The following is a 20,985-nucleotide window of genomic DNA, read 5'->3' on the forward strand; positions in this document are numbered from 1 at the left end:
TTTTTGCTTACAATTTAAAACAAAATATTGTAAAACTAAATTGAATCTTTTTTATCGGTACCAGGAAGTCTTAATTTTTAGGAAAATATATCATGTCGATGTCTCGGCCCGACCCCTTTTGACACTATTGTCGAAAACACCGAATTTTCAGTGATACAAAAAGTTTTCTTAATCTAAGTTACGTGGAAAAGGTGAATCTTTGTCACTAAATTTCGATTAATTATTGCTAATAGGGAGGTAGTGAGACAGTTATTGGTAAGTATTAAGACAACTTATATAGGTGATGAAAAATTGTCAGAAATATATGCTGGTTTGCAATAGTTAGAAACGTAAAGGGGTTGTCTTTAAATAAAATAATTAAAGCTTTATTTTACCATAATATACGTTATACATGTCTGTGGTATGGTCCCTATGATATGAGACTTACTATATTTTCTCTTATATTTCAGGATGTTCTGAAGTATGTAAATTCCTACAATACCCAAGTTACTAACCGACAACAAAGGAAAACTTTTTCGTCCAAATTGACAAGAAATGAGCACCTCAAAAGAAAAAACGTCAGTCAATGAACGTTTAAAGGAATTAGATCGGTTAGTTCTGGCTGGAGGAGACTGTAGAGGTTGGAGTATAGACTCATTGCTTGATTTGTTAATTGTACTTTACGATGAATGCTGCAATTCAACTTTAAGAAAGGAGAAAAGCGTTTCAGATTTCATTGAAAGAGGTAACGATTTGCTTCAGCATTTGAAGTATTTTCCTTTGTAAAAGTAATTTATATATTTGTAGAAATCTACATATATTGTCATAAACCTCTTGGTTTTGTAAAGTTTCACTATAGTCTGGGGTCTCAAACAATATTTGTTGTATATACGAATTGTGTTTAAAATGAAAAGATTTGTCCAAAATTTCGGGCTTCTGCCAATTCTCCCTAATAACCACTAAACCCAAACCACACCCCTAATGTGTTGCCTGATCTGTGAGATCATTCTTCACTAGTACCAAATAATGCTCTGTTGGTAATTTCCACACAAACAAATTTCGTTAAAAAAACCCTGGTTTACACCATATCCTGCCCATTGTCATTTTATTGATGCCAAAAAATAAATATCATCCATAAAATTTGAATTACCTATTTACATACATGTGTTTGATGTGTGGTAACTCATAAGCGAGCATGAGGTCCAGGCAACAGAACACTCATGTTATAACGACAATTGTTACACTGACAGCATAAGTATGTTACATTTACATATTTATCATGATTGTTATTGTATTCAATAAGTCTGTATGAATAATGTATACCGTTATAAATTGTATTTAACTAAATTTATCCACATGTGAAAACTTGCAATAACTTTGATCAAAACTTATGTGCTCCCACAAACTAAAACTTACCTATCTTGGTCTTATTTATAAGGAGAATTACTGTAAATTTTTATTTCAATAAAATGTGTGTCTAACTATACCTGCCTCCCCATACATTTTAAAAAGTTTAGTGCCTTTTTGTATTGTATTTAAATCTGTGCAAAAAGTTGTAAAATAAATAGATTACTATTTATCTGTATAGTTTTCAATCTTTTACTAAGTAATAGTTTGTTAAATTGCATTTGTCTACTTTTTAAACTATGTTTTGTTTAAGTTTATAAAATGTTTGAAAAAAAAATTATTAGAAGTGATAAAACAGTCTATTCTAACCCAAGTAATTAAAAGGTTATATGTATATTATTAATATTATTTATACTGTATATATGTTATGTATATATATACCATATTTATGACTTGAAAAATATTAAATTATGGTAACTGAGTGAATTGATTAGCAGGTATTGTTATAATACGTTTAAGGATAATATTATAATTGGAATATTGAAAATGTATAAAATATGTTTTGTTAGTATACTACTTTGCTAGTCTATATTTAACACTTATATTTATATCTGCCGTGACAGAAGGTTTACCCAACAAATAACAATATTTACTTTTTTAGGTTACTTACAGAATATTTCTAAGCTGTCAAAATCTATGTTTAAATTAGGACTAATAAGTACAGGCCAAAACAACTTTGTTTTTCAAAGGAAATATTATAATAATAGTAATCTGCATATTAGGTTTAACCTATAAAGTTGACATAAAACATTTTAGATAGCCATATAGATAAATCCAGTTAAAATATCTGCAAAAGTATGAAGTATTGGTGACATTTATTCATTGTAATATGATCTTATATTTCAAACTTATTATATTAATATGGTTGGCAAACAAATGTTTTGTCTGCACTCAAATACGTTTAGCGTTTGAAATATTGCTTTGGCATATCAGGTTTACTTGAATGCCAGCCAACAATACTTAAGCAATGCCTTATTCAATTGTCAACCTAAAAAGGCATATAAAATACCATATATATATATATATAAGAGTAGTATTCTAAATTTTTAATCAAACCTCATATTTTATATAATATTTAAAATTACATAATTTTTTAAATTATAATTTGATTATTATATATAACTTCTTAAAAGTATGTTTTTGATAAATTGTTTTAATTTTGTACTTTAACTTTGTGATGTCCAATTAAATTCAATGTTAAAGTTGTCATGTTTAATTAATACTTGTTTAAGTTGTTATATCTTGTAAACAAGCTAAATGATTTGGGTATTGATAAGATTAATAGTTTTCAAGTCATAACTTGATTTAGTATTGAACAAATTTCGATTTTTAGTTGTCCCACCTTTTATACACAATCCATGGTTTATCTGTGGGTTATAAACAGATTGTTTGTAGCTTGGGTGTGGCCAGTGGTAAAACAACATTAATATATAGAGATTTAGACATGGGTAAGCTTTGGTTCAGTGTTTTTCAAACTTATCGGGTTTGTAACCTATTTCAAAGACACTCAACACTTGTTTAGCATATGAAACCAAACATTTAAAGTGCAAGGGAGGCAAGGATAGTTAGACGCACATAATCCTATGTAACAAAATTCACAAAGCATTTCTCTTATGTACCATTGTGGGTTTTCTATTACTGCTACTGTTTAAAAAATGTTGTTTTTTTTCTTTAGCAAAACCGTTTGCGAAACAACTGAAAGAAAGCCGACTCCATAGAAATGACTTTGAGTTCCTTAAAGTTATTGGCAGGGGAGCGTTTGGGGAGGTAATGTGAAAGTTTTACAATAAACTACCTGTGATGCTCCTAATGGTATAACCAGAGGGGTTTGGCTGGTAGAGGAAAACTTTTCATAAAAAATCAATTTAAAAAAAATAATTTTAAGTTATTGGAATAACAAAGTTGTGATGAATATTTTTTTTTTTCAGACAGTTTTATTGTTCTAAAGTTTTAAAGCAGCCACTTATTTTTAGATTAATCATTCAATGTCCCATCAAAGCACACACAGTCCTAATATAAACCTTCACTTGAGTAATATCATATTTTTATTGCCCATAAACTTTTACTGCTTTTAAAATCATAGTGGTTTTCCTCATAAAACAAGTTCTTCATATATTATGGTTCAATCAGGTTTTACTAACGAACAATTTAAATAAAAATATTTACAAATTTAATCAAATACGTCTCTATCTTTGCATTAAATTTTGATATGACCAAAAGCATGAGAACTACTACATAGATTGTTTTAGGCATACAACTGGGGTTCTGAACAAAATGATGCAGTCCTATTACCCCTAACTCAATGAATATAATTTCAGACTCCTGACCTCACTTCTAACCCCTCACTAAGTGATACAGCCAGAAAAATAAGGAAGGGTTTTAACTTTAAAAATAAGGGATATACTCCCCTGGCTGCACCTTTATCAAAATAAGAAACCCCCCTTTTTATTTAAAGTACTTATTTGCGCCACTTGTTCACCTATGCTGCTTTTATTTTACTCCTAATATCACCTTTATCACATTAGGTTGCATTGGTTCGAATGAAGGAAAACAAGCGAGTGTTTGCGATGAAAACACTTAATAAATGGGAGATGCTTAAGAGAGCAGAGACCGCTTGTTTTCGTGAAGAACGAGACGTGCTTGTGAAGGGAAACCAGGATTGGATAACCAGGCTACATTATGCATTTCAAGATGATAGCAACTTGGTAGGTTGTCAGGCTGTAACACAGTTGTTAGCGCTCGCCTCTAACCCATGGGTCTGTGGTTCAAGGCTTGTCACTGCTACCATTGTGGGCGTTATTTTTCAACTTAGTAAGGTCACATTATATTGCCGCATTTGTTTACTGTATGAAAGCTTGTTGTAATGTTTTAGCCTTTTCGACATAAAATTCGATCTGTCATTGCTAAAATATTTCTACATTCTTTCATTTCTCTAATGAAATTATGTTTTTTTTTATTCAGCTCACTGTGGCAAATGGCTAGCTCTGTCTGATGGTTATATGGCTACATTAACTCAAATAATCAATAAGTTTGATGCTTACACCACCAGTCGTTGGCGGTAGATGCTTACACCACCAGTCGTTGGCGGTATGGTAGACATACCTACCCCAGAATTTGTGATGCTCTTACAGTTGACAGCAGTGTATAAAACAGAACACCCATGTTATGACTTCTATCAATGCCCCACCGCGCGAGGATAAATAAGTTACATTCATTTTTACAGTACTTAGTAATGGATTACTACGTTGGTGGGGACTTGTTAACTTTATTATCAAAATTTGACGACAAACTTCCAGAAGATATGGCACGGTTTTATATCGCTGAGATGGTACTTGCTATCGACTCCATACATAAGCTTAACTATGTGCACAGGTGTGTTTTTAAATGTATTTTTAACAACTGTCATTTGCTGCGAAATTCCTTCTATTCTGCAAGTTTATTTTCAATTTGTCTTTTTTTTCTTGTGTAGTCATATACAATTTGAATTTGTTGATGGTGCTTCGCTATGCATATTGTTATTATAATGTTTTATTCTTTATATTTCGGTGTTATGTTAATTTACTATTATTCATACACAGAGACATTAAACCTGATAATGTTCTCCTTGATGTGAACGGACATATTCGACTTGCTGACTTTGGTTCATGTTTAAAACTTCAAAAAGATGGAACGGTAGAAAACTATATAAATTTTTGTATTTTTTATATATTTTTAAGGGATATTATGTATATATATATATATTTTTTTTTACATATTTTTTTTAAAACTTAAACAATTTGATAAAAGGTCCAATCTAATGTTGCTGTGGGCACCCCTGATTATATTTCACCCGAGATATTGCAAGCTATGGAAGATGGAAAGGGGAGGTACGGGTCAGAGTGTGACTGGTGGTCACTGGGAGTGTGTATGTATGAAATGTTCTTTGGAGAAACTCCTTTCTATGCGGAGTCTCTTGTTGATACTTATGGCAAGATCATGAACTATAGGGTAAGTTGGTTTTAGTATATAGCCGATTATATAAATGCCAAAACTTTTGTATTCTGATTCAACTTTAAAACCTAAACAAGTTTTTAAAAAGATTCACCAAATTTAAAAAATATACAAATTAAAACCCAAATTAAACTTACAGGAGAAATTTCGATATCCTCCCGATTTTACTGAAGTATCGGATCATGCCAAGGATTTAATGAGCAGGTAATAAAGAATATGTAATTATAAAAAGAATCAAAAAAATTTATAATTTGGTTTTTTAAATAATATTTTAATTATGACATTTTTAAATTTTTAAATTGAAAAAAAAATTATTATTTAATTTTATTAAAAATAAATTTCGATTATGACATCATAGACTTGTGTGTGATGCGAGTGAGAGGTTGGGAACAAACGGTGTCGATGATTTCAAGAATCATCCATTCTTCCATGGGATTGACTGGGAGAACCTCACCAACATGGCCCCTCCATACCAACCTGAGTTTTCATCACCTACAGATACATCCAACTTTGATGTGGATGATATGGATCTTAAACCCGCATCCTCGGAGACACAACCACCACCTCCAAGATCTGCTCATTCAGCGTTCAGTGCGAATCATCTTCCGTTTATCGGATTCACTTTTACGTTAAACTCGTAAGTTGGTTTAGTAGACCCAATTACACCAAATTAAAAAAGAATTGCAATAATGTTTATATACATATACCTCAAAGTTTTTAAAATATATGAAAGGGGTGAATGGGGACACGACTCACGGGGATTTGCTGAATTCTATTAACCCATTTATTTTGTTCACGTTATTTAAACTCGTAAGTTGGTTTAGACAAAAAAGGATTTAAAAGAGCGTTTTTTGTTTTGTTTTTTTCTTGTATAAAAATTAATGTCAAAGCCTTTGCATTATGCCTGGAAGCAAAAAGCAGCAATAAAATAGCAGTTTAAAAAATTATATATAAACAAATCTTGTGCATCCCTAATCATAAATGTTTGTTCAGTGTGTTGTCGGATTCTGGAAGTAGTCGATTGTCGAGTCTAGTCAACCAACCAGCAATCACCAGTGATAACAACGTTGATAAAGCTGGTGGTGATCATAACCACGTATATGAACGTCGTGTGCAGAGGTTGGAACAAGAAAAAGCTCAACTGGAGAAAAAACTTCAAGGTAATAGGGGGCATTGGTTTTTAATAGGGTAATAACTAATAAGTCAACTCTAACCTAAATCCTTTGGTTCTAGGCTAATAGGCCAACTTGGGCTTAATTTTTGGGTGTTAATGTAATGGGGCAACTCTGGTTTAAATCTTTGGGTGTTATGGTTATGGTCCAACTCTGACTTATAACCCGTGTGTTTGAGTAAAGTGTCAAGGTCAACTCTGGCTTAATCCCTGGGTGTTGGGGTAATGGGTCAACTCTGGCCTAAATTCAAGGTCCCTGGTGTGCCACAGTGTAGGACTTAATAGAACAGAATAATCTTTGAATGCTAAGCAATTTGTTGTGGGTTATTATGTTACTTGTGTAGAGATATTTAATCTATTGAAACCCAACACCTTACCCAACACATGGTTAATAGCTTAGTGTGATTGGAATGTTTTGTTCTTTATGTTGAATTGATTGATACATATAGTAGGGTGGGGAAAGACGGGACACCTTTAGAACATAATATCCAAATATCCTGATCGTGTTTTTAACAATTAACAACGGTTTATGGAAGTCGTGAGGATACAGTTCTATAATTTTTTGGACGTTCTCTGTTTACTACCCAATGGGACGAGAAAATAGACTGAAAAGGTGTCCCATCTTCCCCCACCCTACTATATTGTATTGTAATGTTTATGTGTATTAAACATGCAAAAATAGCTTTAATTTATTTATACAGAAGATTTAAAAATTATCCTTTGAACAAGTCTGTTTATTCATATGAAATTTCTATTTATTTTAAAAGTTAGCTAAATTATTTAAGTATATATATATATATATATATATATATATATATATATATATATATACAATGGGTGTCAAAAAATAAAACTGTACCCATAAAAATAGTTAAACACACTTTAACAACACCTTTATAAATACATGTCAAATTTGTTGTACATATTGCATATGATATATGTATGGTGTTCAAAAAATAACCCCCAAAAAAATTCTTAAAAGTTTAAATTGATAAAAGCAATTTATTCCAACAGAATCTGTGAACCACACACAGGCTAGTAATAGTTGGAATGACAACTTAGATGTTGAAGAAAGTAAGAAATTGCGAGAAGAAATCAACTTTCTGCATAAGAAGCTTGCTGTGGCTGATCAAGAACTTCAAGCTGCTGATGTTTTAAGAAAAGATCTCGAAGGTTAGTTTGTTGCTCGTCAGAGCACAGCAGTGCTGTACATTGTGAAATGTTTCGTGTTACACAATGTTTTTTAAATAGGAAGTATACTTTGTTTGTTTATTATATTTTTAATAAACTCTGTTTCTCAAGGTGTCACTTATATTGTTTATAAACGCTCACAGACTCAGGTGACATTTCTTTGTTTATTTTATATAATTAAACAAATTTCTCACATAAGTAAAAGTCCTACAATATTCAACATTTCATTGTTTGTTTTTTTATAATTGAACAAATTTGTCAAACAGACGTCCACCAAAAGTTAAAAGCTCTTGAGCGAACCAACCGTCATTTAAAGCAAGATAAAGATGAAATACATCGAGATTTTGTTGAATCGCGCGACAGAGCAAAAGAACAAACGCGACAGTTACGCGACGCACATGCACAACGAAGACTTGCTATGGAGGAATTCACTGATATTAACGACAGGTATGCTGTGTGGGTTGTTGTGTCACTTGTGTGTGTTGTGTTCTATTCTACGTGGGTGAAATCCTTATATATAAGTGTTATGACAAGTGTTGGAATAAAAGATTTAGAAATTTGCTAACTTTAAATGCCAAAGTTTTTGATATAGTGCTGCCTAAATGATGATAAGTGTTAAATAATTTTTCAAATATTAAAACAAAAATATTCACCCACAAAGTTACCCACCTGTTAACTAATAGCGGGCACAAAATGTATGAAACAGAACACCCGTGTTATAAATATCACTTTAACTGCTTAATGTTGCAGGTTAACGGAGGTTCAGTCCCAGAAGAACAAACTAGCAAGGCAACTTCGTGAAAAAGAAGAAGAAGTCGATCTCATCGGGAACAAACTTGATCAACTTAGACAAGATCTCAGGAAGACGGAAAAATCAAAAAAAATTGTAAGCTCTATAAATTTTAAGAAGAAAGTATATATATATATACATATATGGGTGTGTCATTTTTATTCCAAACATTTTAAAAACAAACGGGGATAATTAGTCATTCATAAAAATTTGTTCAAAAAACTTTTTTTTCGCCACCGGTTACATGATGTATATGCAACTGTTTGTTTAAATTGAATTTGTTTCAGTTTGAAGAAGAAAGTGAGAAATATAAAGACGACCTCGCTAAACAAACCAAACTACGATTATCAGTTAGTGAAAGATTGAAACAAACGGAGGAAGAAGTTGCTTTGCTGAGGAGGAAGGATGCCATAGATGGTGGGTGGGGGTGTGGTAGGCGGGATTAGGGGGGTGTATGGAGTGCTTATCAACCCAAATTTTAAAACAGGGATAACATTGTATGTTTTAGTAACCCAGTTTAAAGGGAAAACAGAGTTTACTCTGCTGTTAAATATTAATATAACACTTTTCCAACATTTTTATACCAGATGAACCGTTAAAAGATTATTTACATTATGCCTGGTAGCAGAAGTAACAGAAGGGAACCTTACATTTTTTTTTAAAATTAAAATGAACTTGTATATTTAAGTTGATGGCAGAGTGAACATGAATAATTCAACTTACAATCAAAATGAGGAAGAAATTGAAAGGTTGCAGAAAGAGTTGGAACAAATTGAGGTATGTTAATATTTTTGTAGAAATGTTAAATGTTTTGCAAAATTTAAAACATTTTTTTAAATAATTGTTAAAAAAAATTTTTTAGCACATTTATGGGGTATAACATATGAAAAAAGAGGAAAATTAAATATGTTTGTCTATACATTTTGAAACAGATATTAATACCAACAAAAGCAACATATGGTTTATTATTGGAATTCAATGTTAAAAATCGATATGATCTTGTGTTTTTTTTAATTTGTATCAAAAATATGAATCTTTTTACAAGATTTTTTATAATTTTTTATGTGATTGTTTCATGAAGGCTGATCATCGATTGGAAATATCAAAGCGTGAATCACTTCATATCACGGAGGTGAAAAATCTGAAGCAGGAATCCCGTGAATCTGAATCACAAAATATATCGCTACAACGTGAGATCATGATATTGAAGGATAAAGTGGACAAAGTTAGACGGGAAAGGTTTGTACTGTTTGACAGCGGGCATGTGGTGTGTGGATACACCGTGTGCTTGATGTATAGGAAGACACCCATGTTTTAACATGACAGTAAGCATGAGATGTATGAATACACCATGCATGCTTGATGTATAAGAAGATGCTCATGTTATAACTTGACAGTGAGCATGAGGTGTATGCAAACACCACATATGTCGCCAGTGAGCATGAGGTATCAACACCAAACATACATTACAGCAACCAGGAACTACAAGACACATTAAAGGAGACGCGACAGAAGCACGAGCGACAAACCAAGATTTTATCGGACAACAACACGGCCCTGCAGTCGGAGATAGAGAGGGTAAGTGCGGAGATGGAACGTTTGAACCAACATAACAGGACGTTGGAAGAAGAAGTGAGAGAAGCGAAAGAAAGGAAGGAATCAATCAAACAATGGGAGGCTCAAGTTGCCGAGATCATTCAATGGTTAGTCTTGTTATTTTTTACAACTAGTTTTGTTTAACATGACTTTTATAGGCCGTTGAAAGTCGTTACGCAAATAAACACAGGAAAATCTGTTGTAATATATAAATGTATTGTCACGAAATACGTCTATTATATATAACATCCAATATGTATATTAAATAAGGAATATATGGAATACCCCATGTTATAATATCATATAATACCAGGGTTTCTGATGAAAAAGATGCGCGTGGTTATCTACAAGCATTGGCTGGTAAGATGACGGATGAAATGGACAACTTGAAGAGTGCAAGCGCTCGTACGAACACTATGGATAAGTGGCAAACACAGCGCCGACAGAAAGTTGACAGACAAGCCATATTAGAACTGCAATCAAACTTACAATCTGAGATCCAAGCGAAGCAAAATATATCGGAGCAATTGACAAGGGCTACTGAGAGTTCAATCGTTTCAGAAAAGTTTGTATTTTCACTTCAATTTAAGCATGGGCCAATTATTCTTGCTTGCATCAAATCAAACGATACTGGGTTTGATGCTCGATACTGATAGATGTATGTGTTAGGGTGAGGGGTCGAAGAAAATGATACATACAGAGAAATTGAACTCATTAACAGGCTGTATGAAACAGAGCACCTGTGTTATGACGACTGTTGTTGCCCTACTACCTAGGATAAATAAGTTGTATTTATTCATTTATATATAAGTAGTCTTGTCGTTGGGGTAATGGGCAAATCTGGCCTAAATCCTGTTACAAGTACCTCCCCATATAGATTAAGTTATTGTTATTTCTATGTAGGAGACTCCAGGATGCTTTATCAAGGATTGCTGAGCTTGAAATGGAAAAAGAAAAAATGGAAGAACAATTACTTGATGCTCAGAAACGAAGTAAGTTTGGATGAATATTTTGTGACAGCTTATACATAAAAGAAACAAGTCAGTTTCAAACTAAGTTCTGTTTAATAAAAGCCCTCTTTTTTTTGCTCAATTCCACTCTGTTTACACCTTTATTGAGTGTAATGAGAAATGACTAAACCTTCTGAAACAAAGAACTAGAAATCTATTCCGATTAAATTAAAGTTAATAAAAAAAATCTTCATTTAATATTTCTTTTATATTTTTTTTGACGAAAAAAGGGTCACAACCCCCGGAGCTTTGTCACTACACACACATTCATATATAAACACATAATAACTCCTCCCCCCCAGCCATCCCTGGTGACCAAGCACTTTCCCTCTTTCCCCCACACTGGGCTGAACTAGACGAGGATGATCGTTCCTTCATGACCGACACCCCTCGTTCGCCAGCCACTGATGAATCGAGGTCACTTGGCTCTTCCGAGGTTGCTCTTTCTACAAAGAGATACCAGGATCCTGACAAGGTGATTATTAATCTCTGTTTATTTGATCCTTATTGTGTTGTGGCATTTTTTATGAAACAAATTTCATGCAAAAACAGCATCACGTTTTATCATTTATTTAAGATTCAATTATGTTTTGCAGTTTTTTTTTTGTTAACTATTTAATAAATTTTTCTTTATCATTTTTTTTTTGGAAAACATATTTTATGCAAAAAATCTAACTATACTTACTTTAACAGAAGTTTTTTGTATTCCAGGATGAATGTTCATCATTATCAACTCATATAAGTGAAGCTTCTCATAAACCTAACGCTCATCGATTTGTTGTGAAAACTTTTTCGTCAGTGAGTGTATGGCTTTATATGTTTAACAAATTGAGGGCAATTTGTAGAAACTGTATTAATGTTAAGACTATGTTGATTGATATGTGTAAAACAGGGATTAGTTTAACTTATATTATGCTGGGCCGTGGCACAGTTTGCCACTAGCTCAAAGTTCCTGGGCACAACAATGCTCGTCGCTGTACCTTTGTGAATGTCTTTGTGCAAGACACTTATTGATACTTGCTCTAACTCAGTGGTAACTAATGGGTTGTCCAAATTGCCAGTCATGCATGCTAAACCCATACATACTACTATAAAAAAGGGGACGTATGCATTAGAACACCCGCTGTATAACAACTATCATTACCCCACCACACAAATATGTTCGATTAATCCATTATCCCGTCACAGCCGATGAAATGCAACCATTGTTCATCGCTAATGGTTGGTTTGATCCGACAAGGAACAACATGCGATGTGTGTTCGTTCTCTTGTCATGTGGCGTGTGCACAGAAAGCACCGGCAGTTTGTCCCATACCCCCTGACCAAGGTACCTTTATTATTTATTTTTTACAATTTTTGTTTAACTTGTACTTAAAATACTAAAAATATAAATAAATGAAATAAAAAAGTAGGTGTAAAATAATACATGTACCTTAAGTTTTAATTAATAATTTTATAAAAATTAGACGAAAAGAACTTTATGAATAGGCAAGTAAATTATAAATGTTTGTTAATTAAAACTTATTTCTTATATATTCGTTCAGCCAAGCGACCAACAGGTATTGATCCACACAGAGGAATCGGCACCGCATACGAGGGTTATGTAAAAGTGAGTTACTCTTTACTCTATGTTTTCATTTATTTTATTTGTTACTTTTTTTTTTACTAATTTATTTTTTAAGTTAGTTTGTTACTTTTATTTTTTAAGTTAGTTTGTTACTTTTATTTTTAAGTTAGTTTGTTACTTTTATTTTTAAGTTAGTTTGTTACTTTTATTTTTAAAGTTAGTTTGTTACTTTTATTTTTAAGTTAGTTTGTTACTTTTATTTTTAAGTTAGTTTGTTACTTTTATTTTTAAAGTTAGTTTGTTACTTTTATTTTTTAAGTTAGTTTGTTACTTTTATTTTAAAGTTAGTTTGTTACTTTTATTTTTTATGTTAGTTTGTTACTTTTATTTTTTAAGTTAGTTTGTTACTTTTATTTTTAAAGTTAGTTTGTTACTTTTATTTTTTAAGTTAGTTTGTTACTTTTTTTGTAAATTTAATATATTTATAAGAAAATGACCCAAAGTTTAAAAAATAAAAAGTAAAAGATTACTATTACTCATGTGATGAATACGTAATATATTTTCTACAACTGGTCTTTGCAAAATTAGTTAATTTCTAAATATTTTTATAGATTCCAAAACCAATGGGAGTACGTAAGGGTTGGATCAAGCAACTGGCAGTGGTTTGTGATTTTAAGGTAAATGTTGCCTAAATATGTCATTATCAACTAAAAAAAAGCAAATATTTGCCACACTTTGTTTATTACACACCAAGCATTGCTATCACTTTAAATTATCAATTTTTCACAACTAAAATATTTAAACAATTTTTTTTTTCTGTTGTTTAAGACAAGTTGGTATTAAGCACAATCCAACAAACAATTATGTTGTAGTAGTTCTTGTTACGATCAAATTATGTTGTAGTTGTTCTTGTACGACATGAGCGATGGGGGTCGAGGCGTAACGAGTCAACCCAGCGTTATCGCAAGTCAGGTGATTGACATGCGTGATGAGCAGTTTGCAGTGGTACCTGTCACTGCAGTAGATGTTATTCACGCAACTAAGAAAGAGCTACCTTGTATATTTCGGGTGAGTTTGTGTTTTATTGTTTTTTTAATATTGGTTTTAGTAAAAAATGTATATTAATTATGTTTAAATTTAGCTTGGGATAATGGGCCAACTCTAGTTTATATCTCAGAACCATTGGCATGTCATGCTGTGGAATCTTACTGTTATGGAACAGAACTTCACAACTTGGCCTGTTTTAATGTTAGTCCACAAATACAGCTTCACCCCACCCACTGTGAAAGCTCCAGCATTCCCTAACCCCTAAGTGCTTGCGTTAAAACTTAACCCTTATTATAATACACAGGTTGTAGCATCGTGCATGCATCGACCAGTATTAAGATCACAAGTCCTTCTACTTGCTGAATCAGAAACAGCCAAAAGCAAATGGGTTGGCGCGTTAAGTGAAGTTTTAAGAATTCTACGCAAACACCAACTTCGAGACAAGTCGGTGAGTATTGTGAAAACGTACACCAATCTGAAAGAGATTGCAATGATAGGTTCAAGGCTCGGGGCTGGTACCAATGTAGGCGTATGTATGCCTGGCAGCAAAAGTATACATTTCCTTAAAAAAAAAATAATAATAATCAACCACAAAGTTACGTAGTAACTCATAAGGGGGCACGAGGTGTGTGAAACAGAACACCTATGTTATTATAACAGCTCTCATTGCCTTTCCATGCAAGGATAAACAGTAACATTTGTGTCAGTTGAAGTACACAAATCGTAAGAAACAAAACACAAGTGTTATACCGACTGTCATTGCAACACCACGCAAAGATAAATAACTTACATTCAACCATTAATTCGTGTTACATAATTATTTGATTGAAACACCAGATATACCGCCCTCTTGAAACGTACGATCCCACCCTCCCAATGATCAAATCATCAATGAGTGCATCGGTTATTGATCAAGATAGGGTAGCCCTTGGTACAGAAGAAGGCTTGTATGTGTTGGAGTTCAGGACAGATGGTTAGTATATATATAATTAATTAAATATTCTGCTGTTTTTATTTACTCTTTAATTGGTACTTTGTCTTTTTGCTGTTCATATTAAGTTTTTAATATAACTTTTGCTGTTTTAACTTTTTTTTATTAGGTAGTTATTGTAAAGAATTTCTGTTACCCTTTTTTAAAAGTTTTGTTTATTTTTGCTATTTTTCAGTCTTCTGAAACCTTTTGGATTTTGTTAGAAATTCCGTGCTTGGATCTTAAAAATTGTTTTGTTGGTTTTTCCAAATAAATCTTTAACGTTCTGTTGTATAACGCTCATGTTATAAATTCATTTATTTAAAAAAAAATCTTAATAAGGGTGTTCAAATTGAATTATAACTTTAACCCAACATTTTTCTTTAAGAAATCGTAAAAGTTGGCGACGCCAAAAAGATCTACGCGATCGAAGTGATTCCCCAAGAAGACATGATTGCCGTTATATCCGGAAGGAACCGGCATATTCGTCTTCATTCGTTATCCTCGTTGGAAGGGGGAGATGGGGAAGCAATAAAGATCGAGGAAAGCAAGGGGTGTAACGCGGTTACCAGCGGTCCGTTTAGACAAGGATCAACAACTTGTTTGTGTGTTGCTATTAAGAAGTGAGTGGTTTGTATTATTATATACGCAAGAAGGCCAAACTTAGGGTTTAAAAAAGTATTCACTGTAAGTGTAACTGTTTTAACAACTCGATTGTGTGGGCTGTTAAGAAAGGAAGTTGCTGTAATAGCTTTTAAGCCCATGCGTTTTAAACAGTTTGTAGGAATGTGGTAGTTTGGCACAGTGGGAAAACTTACATACATGCCCAATGGTAACTCGTAATAAATCGTAAGTGGGCACGAGGTGCATGAAACAGAACAGTCGTGTTACAACCACTGTCATTACTCCATCACATGAGGATAAATAAGTTACATTAAATTATAACTCTTAAGTAATTGATTAAAACACACCATCTGGAATTAATATTATTCTCCCTAGACATGTGTTTGTGTACGAGATGAACAACACTAAACTACGTCACAAACGAATCCGAGACATCATGTTACCGAGTCCTGCTCAATGGTTATGCGTGATGAACGAACGGTTATGTGCTGGTTATGTGTCCGGGTTCGCTCTCTTCAGTATACAAGGAAATGGAAAACCAATTCGTAAGTTTTATGCAAATTATTGTCATGTATAGTAGGGTGGGGTAAGATTAGATACCTTTTTGTTATATTTTCTCAGCCCGATTGGTAGTAAACAAAGAACATTCAAAAATTTATAAAACCAAATCCTCATTGCTCCCATAAAGCGTTATATGCTTAAAACAATTAAAAAAACGAAGATTTTAAGATGAAAATCATATCATACATATAGGCCGTCATGTTTGTATTGAAGTTGTCCTGAAAACAAAATTCTAATTTAAAATAAAAATCTGTCACGTCACATATCTTCTGTCATGTTTTTATTAAAAACACCCAGAAAACCCATGTTTTATGCAGCTAATAATAACAGTTAACACATATGATATTTCTTTCCAGCACTTATGTATTATGATGATGGTTCCCTTGCATTCTTATACCAACCACCAGTTGATGCATTGTGTGCTGTGGATGTTTCTACCAAGGAATGTTTACTATGTTTTGCAAGTAAGATAAACTGTTTTGAAACTTTTAAAAACTTTTTAATAAAGTACAATTATTTTTTAATTTGTTTAAAAAAATAATATATACATGTTTTCAAAGTAAGATAAACTGTATTGAAGATTGTTACACTTGTAGAACTTTTTTACTAAAGTACTGAAAAAAGAAAACGAAACATTTGGTTTTAAAGAAATATTTCTTTATTTAAAAAAAAATTAATAAACAGTAACAGACAGAGTAAAACACATAAGCAATACAACAAACACAGCAACACACATACACACATAACCATTATCTCCCCAAACAGCATGCGGTGTATATGTAACATGGGATGGTAGAAGATCACGTCAACAAGAACTAATGTGGCCGGCACCACCAACTGCTATTGGTGAGTTCTATATATTATCCATATATAACATGGGTATATAATATTATATATAATATAAAAAGTTTTGTATATTCTATGGGCAACTGTGCCAGTTATGATATGTTATAAATTTTTTTATAAAGACCAAAGTTAGTTTTAGGAAAATTTATAAAATCAGTTATAAATATAAAACAGTTACACTTTTAACTATCATTTTTTAATATTCATATATTTGTTTTTGTCGCTAGGTGTATGTGTTATTAGTGTGAAAAAGATGTTCTGGCCAATTGTTTTTGTAATCTTGAATGTCAGATCTCACAAAGAAAAAGAAGATTTTTTTCATAGTTATAATATTCCTGCAGTTTACAATCGCCCATATTTGGTTGTGTATTCGGAAAACGCGATTGACATATTTGACCCGGCGTCTATGGAGTGGTTACAAACAATCCCACTGAAGAAAGTTCGACCTTTATCCACTGATGGTTCGCTTAACCTTGCATGCTCCATGGAACCTCCTAAGCTTGTTCATCTCAAGAATAAATACGATGGTAAGTTATTGATGGGGTGCTACTTTTTCAAACTGGAGGGGCAACTTTTAATCACCCAGAGAGTTAAATATGTGGTGACTTGGCACAGGTGTAAGGGTGACAGTCTGGCGGCGTGTCGCAATGGCTGGGGGCCTGCCTCTAACCTAGAGGTTATTGGTTCAAGGTTCGTCGCTGCCTCTATTGTTGGCATATGTGTCCTTTGGCAAAACACTTAATGACAATTGCTTCAACCCAGTGGTCACTAATGGGTTGTCTAAATTGTCGCCATACATAAAAACCAAAAAATTAAAATTCCCTTAAATAATCACCCACAAAGTAACATACATGGAAACTCGTAAGCAAGCATAAGGTGTATGGAACAGAACACCTGTATTATAATGACTTTCATTGCTGCTTTACTACCATAACTATCATGCAACCTCTACAACCCATGTAATTCTTCATATCATCCACGCATACAGAAGGAGATGAGATCATTCTACCCGAGTTATTATCGGTTGGTAGACGACAACTTATCAGGAAGAACAAGAGGAGATTGTTGTTCAAAGTTCCTCCAGAAGAACATAGGAGTAACCTACGCACGTAAGGACTGCTACAACTTAGTGGTCTCTTTTAAAAAGTTGCTAAAAAATATTTAAAAAAAGAAGAAAAAAATTAGATTAATATATTTTACAAGGTAGCATGCATTGTAACTTATTGGAGGGCATGGGGTGTATGAAACAGAACACCTGTGTTATTTCACTAAAAAATCAAGAAACATGATGGGTATACAATATAAATTACGATATACACGTATTACTTTTACTATTATACACCTAATATATTGATATTATACACTTTATACCATATAGGCACAGTATACACCCACTATATACATAACATATACCATATATGCACATTATATCCCACAGTGAGTTATTAAAGAACCCCGAAAGACGTCGTGAATTAATCTCGGCCCCCCATAATTTCAACCACGTTGCACACATGGGACCTGGAGATGGAATTCAAATCCTTAAAGATCTTCCAGTTGTAAGTTTAACTTATTTTGTTGAACTGTTGTATATTACACTTGTTTTCTAAATGTTTGGCATTTATTTGCGCGCCGATGTTTTGACGTCCCATACAAGCAGTTTTCATCAGGGTGAATGTGATTAAAAATATATAAGTATGAAAAAAAATATTTTTCTATTTTGGTGTAAAAGTATGAGTGTCATTTACCCTGGAAAAGACGACATAAATAGGACACCGAAAAGTCAGTACTCAATGATAAAAATGCTATTTTAGAAAACAAGTGTAACTTTGTTAAGTTTTGTTTGTGGTTTCCTTTTGTAGCAAGACAAAAATACAATATATTTATGCTATAAAACATATTTAAAAAACCTTTTTTTAGCCCAAACTTTGTTTTCTCTTCCTCCCCCCCCCCATCCCTAAAAAAAACATACTTGTTTTGAAAACAAAAAATGGGTTGTTCAACCTGTGTTTTCTATGGTTATGAATTACATGCGTGCATTTACATAGCCGGCCGCTCCACAATCACACAGCCACGACCTGATATCCTCCCCGTCCAATTTCAACCATGTTTATCACTTGGGGGCTGACGCACAGCGTGAAATAACGAAAGATAAACGGGTACAACAACACGCATGTGGTGTATGTGGACACACTACTAACATTAAGCATGATATGTGTGCAAGTTATGCTTACTAATCATTACATTACAGGATACAGTAATCAAGTACTTGTATTTATAAATTAATTCTGTATAGTAGATTCTAACATCTTTCTATTCAAACAGTTCAAAATTCATATCTTGATTCAAAAATCAACTAAATTAGGGGTTAGTGGAATAGTGGATATGGTTTAGGACTATACAGTTGTGAGAGCAGCCGTTTAGAAATGTACGCATTACACACAGTGTGTTTTATAACATTTCAAAGGTGTCACACTACACCGTATTTATAAAGGGCAGACTCTATTACCAAGCTGAAATTATAACAAGTATAACAAACAAACATTAAGAGAGAAAAAAAATATTTACCTACCAAGTTACCTACATAGTGGCGCAAGATGTGTGAAACCGTACACCCGTGTTATAACAAATGTCGTTTTCCGGTCACGCGAAGTAAAAGTAATTACATTGAAGTCGTTGTGTCTCAGTTGAAATGAAACTGTCAACTTGTGATTATACTTGTTGCACTTTGCATGTAGATTGCTTGGTGTATAATGCGTGTTGTTATATTATCTAAGTATATTCAACTAACACATGGTTGATGTTTAATGCAGGAGATTGTTCGTGGAAGTCAAAGTTTTCATCAAGAAACTAAAGTTAACCAGATGTTTCAACAATCTTCTGCAAGTGTTCAACAATCACAGTCATTAAGGTGATCCTTATGTTAAACACCTCGTGCTCAATGTTGAGTTATACACCTCGTGCTCACTGTCGAGTTATAACATGGGTGTCTTCTTATACATTAGACAGACATGGTGTAGTCCTATACCTCATGCTAACTGTCGAGTCCTATACCTCATGCTAACTGTCGAGTTATACACCTCATGTTCACTGTTGAGTTATAACCCACCCACTTTACAGAAGTACGCGTCAAACCAAGTCGAACCAAGCGTCCGTAACAACTTCCCCCGAAAGGAGTTATTCCCATCGTTACAACTACCATCACCACCACGGGGAGTTTGATAGAGAGGATTCAGACTCAAGAATATCAACAGGTAATTGCTTGTTTAACTTAGTGGTACCTGTATATTTTTCTTTTAATTATTTTACGTCAATTTTACAATTGACTTCAAAAACTTTTAAAAAAATTTTTTTTTTAATTAAAAATTTAACTTTTTTCCAATTTTTTTTTCTTTTTAAATCACACATTTTTTCTGAACGCTCAGCTTCGAACAAAAGTTCCGACATGAGTTCCCCACCAAGTCCCGGTTACCACAGCAAAGTTACGTTGGATTCAGAATCTGGATCGTGGGAAGCTTAAACGCCACACTCAGTATCTTATTCATATAAATGCATGGCAGGTTTTATTGTATATTCATATATACTGAGCACTTAACCCTCAATGCAAAAGTAGCAATATAGTAGGGTGGGGGGAGATGGGACAACTTTGATTATATTTTCTCGTAAAAGTGTTCCATCTTACCCCACATGCTATAACTCTAAAGCTGCTTAGAGCAGGTCACAGGTTTGCCAAATATATCAACACATTCGACACCAGAGATATTTACGTCACTTTTGTAGTTTGCGTGATTGAGTTTTTGCTCAGATAGTTGCAGACTTTTAGTTTGCACTACCTGTTTGTTACTGGATGGTTCATATTTCATGCACGGTGCTCATTTCTTTTTATCTTGTTCATTTTCCTGTCAGACAAATTCAGTATTGTTACTGCACAGATCCCAGCATAGCAGCTTGGTGGCGTGCTTGCTTACATATTATTTCAATTTGAACTAAATCGGGTTGCAATCAAAAACTTTCTGTACATTTTTATCACTTAAATCATAAACCTTGTGGTAAAAAGTTTTCCTTCCTTTTTTAAATAGTGAAAAACACAGACCTAGAAATAATTTGCACGAAATGTTAAAACAAAAATTCACAAAAGTAGCAAAATAGGGTTGTAACGTGAACTATTAAAACAAGTTCTTCAAAATATAATAATGTTTCGTAATTTCAGTTTCTTTTACGTGTACCATGTAAACACGC

General features: G+C 33.1%; 1 protein-coding gene across 3 annotated transcripts; it reads left to right on the forward strand.

Annotated features, from left to right (window-relative positions):
* Nucleotides 1–57: 57 nt before the first annotated feature.
* LOC149730127 (serine/threonine-protein kinase MRCK alpha-like) lies at nt 58–20,950 on the forward strand. Of its 3 annotated transcripts, none has more exons than XM_089887260.1 (38): nt 58–255; nt 450–724; nt 3,062–3,153; nt 3,912–4,091; nt 4,610–4,758; nt 4,965–5,058; nt 5,173–5,373; nt 5,516–5,580; nt 5,735–6,013; nt 6,370–6,536; nt 7,562–7,720; nt 8,005–8,185; nt 8,489–8,624; nt 8,816–8,945; nt 9,217–9,305; nt 9,610–9,767; nt 10,001–10,231; nt 10,438–10,689; nt 11,028–11,116; nt 11,437–11,609; nt 11,846–11,932; nt 12,323–12,461; nt 12,679–12,743; nt 13,313–13,378; nt 13,605–13,769; nt 14,053–14,196; nt 14,586–14,721; nt 15,107–15,341; nt 15,718–15,887; nt 16,260–16,367; nt 16,669–16,749; nt 17,091–17,276; nt 17,738–17,858; nt 18,188–18,305; nt 18,795–18,905; nt 19,560–19,657; nt 19,867–20,000; nt 20,172–20,950. In XM_089887260.1, the coding sequence occupies exons 2-38, from the start codon at nt 535–537 to the stop codon at nt 20,264–20,266; spliced, it is 5,274 nt and encodes a 1,757-aa protein (XP_089743386.1). In that variant the 5' UTR covers nt 58–255; nt 450–534; the 3' UTR covers nt 20,267–20,950. The 3 variants fall into 3 exon arrangements, with proteins under 3 accessions (XP_089743386.1, XP_089743387.1, XP_089743389.1); XM_089887261.1 differs by having other exon boundaries at nt 58–191; XM_089887263.1 differs by lacking the exon at nt 18,795–18,905.
* The last annotated feature ends 35 nt before the right edge of the window (nt 20,951–20,985 follow it).

The sequence above is a fragment of the Ciona robusta genome, chromosome 10 (genome assembly GCF_009617815.1).
Source record: "Ciona robusta chromosome 10, ASM961781v2".
Taxonomy (NCBI): Eukaryota; Metazoa; Chordata; class Ascidiacea; order Phlebobranchia; family Cionidae; genus Ciona; species Ciona robusta.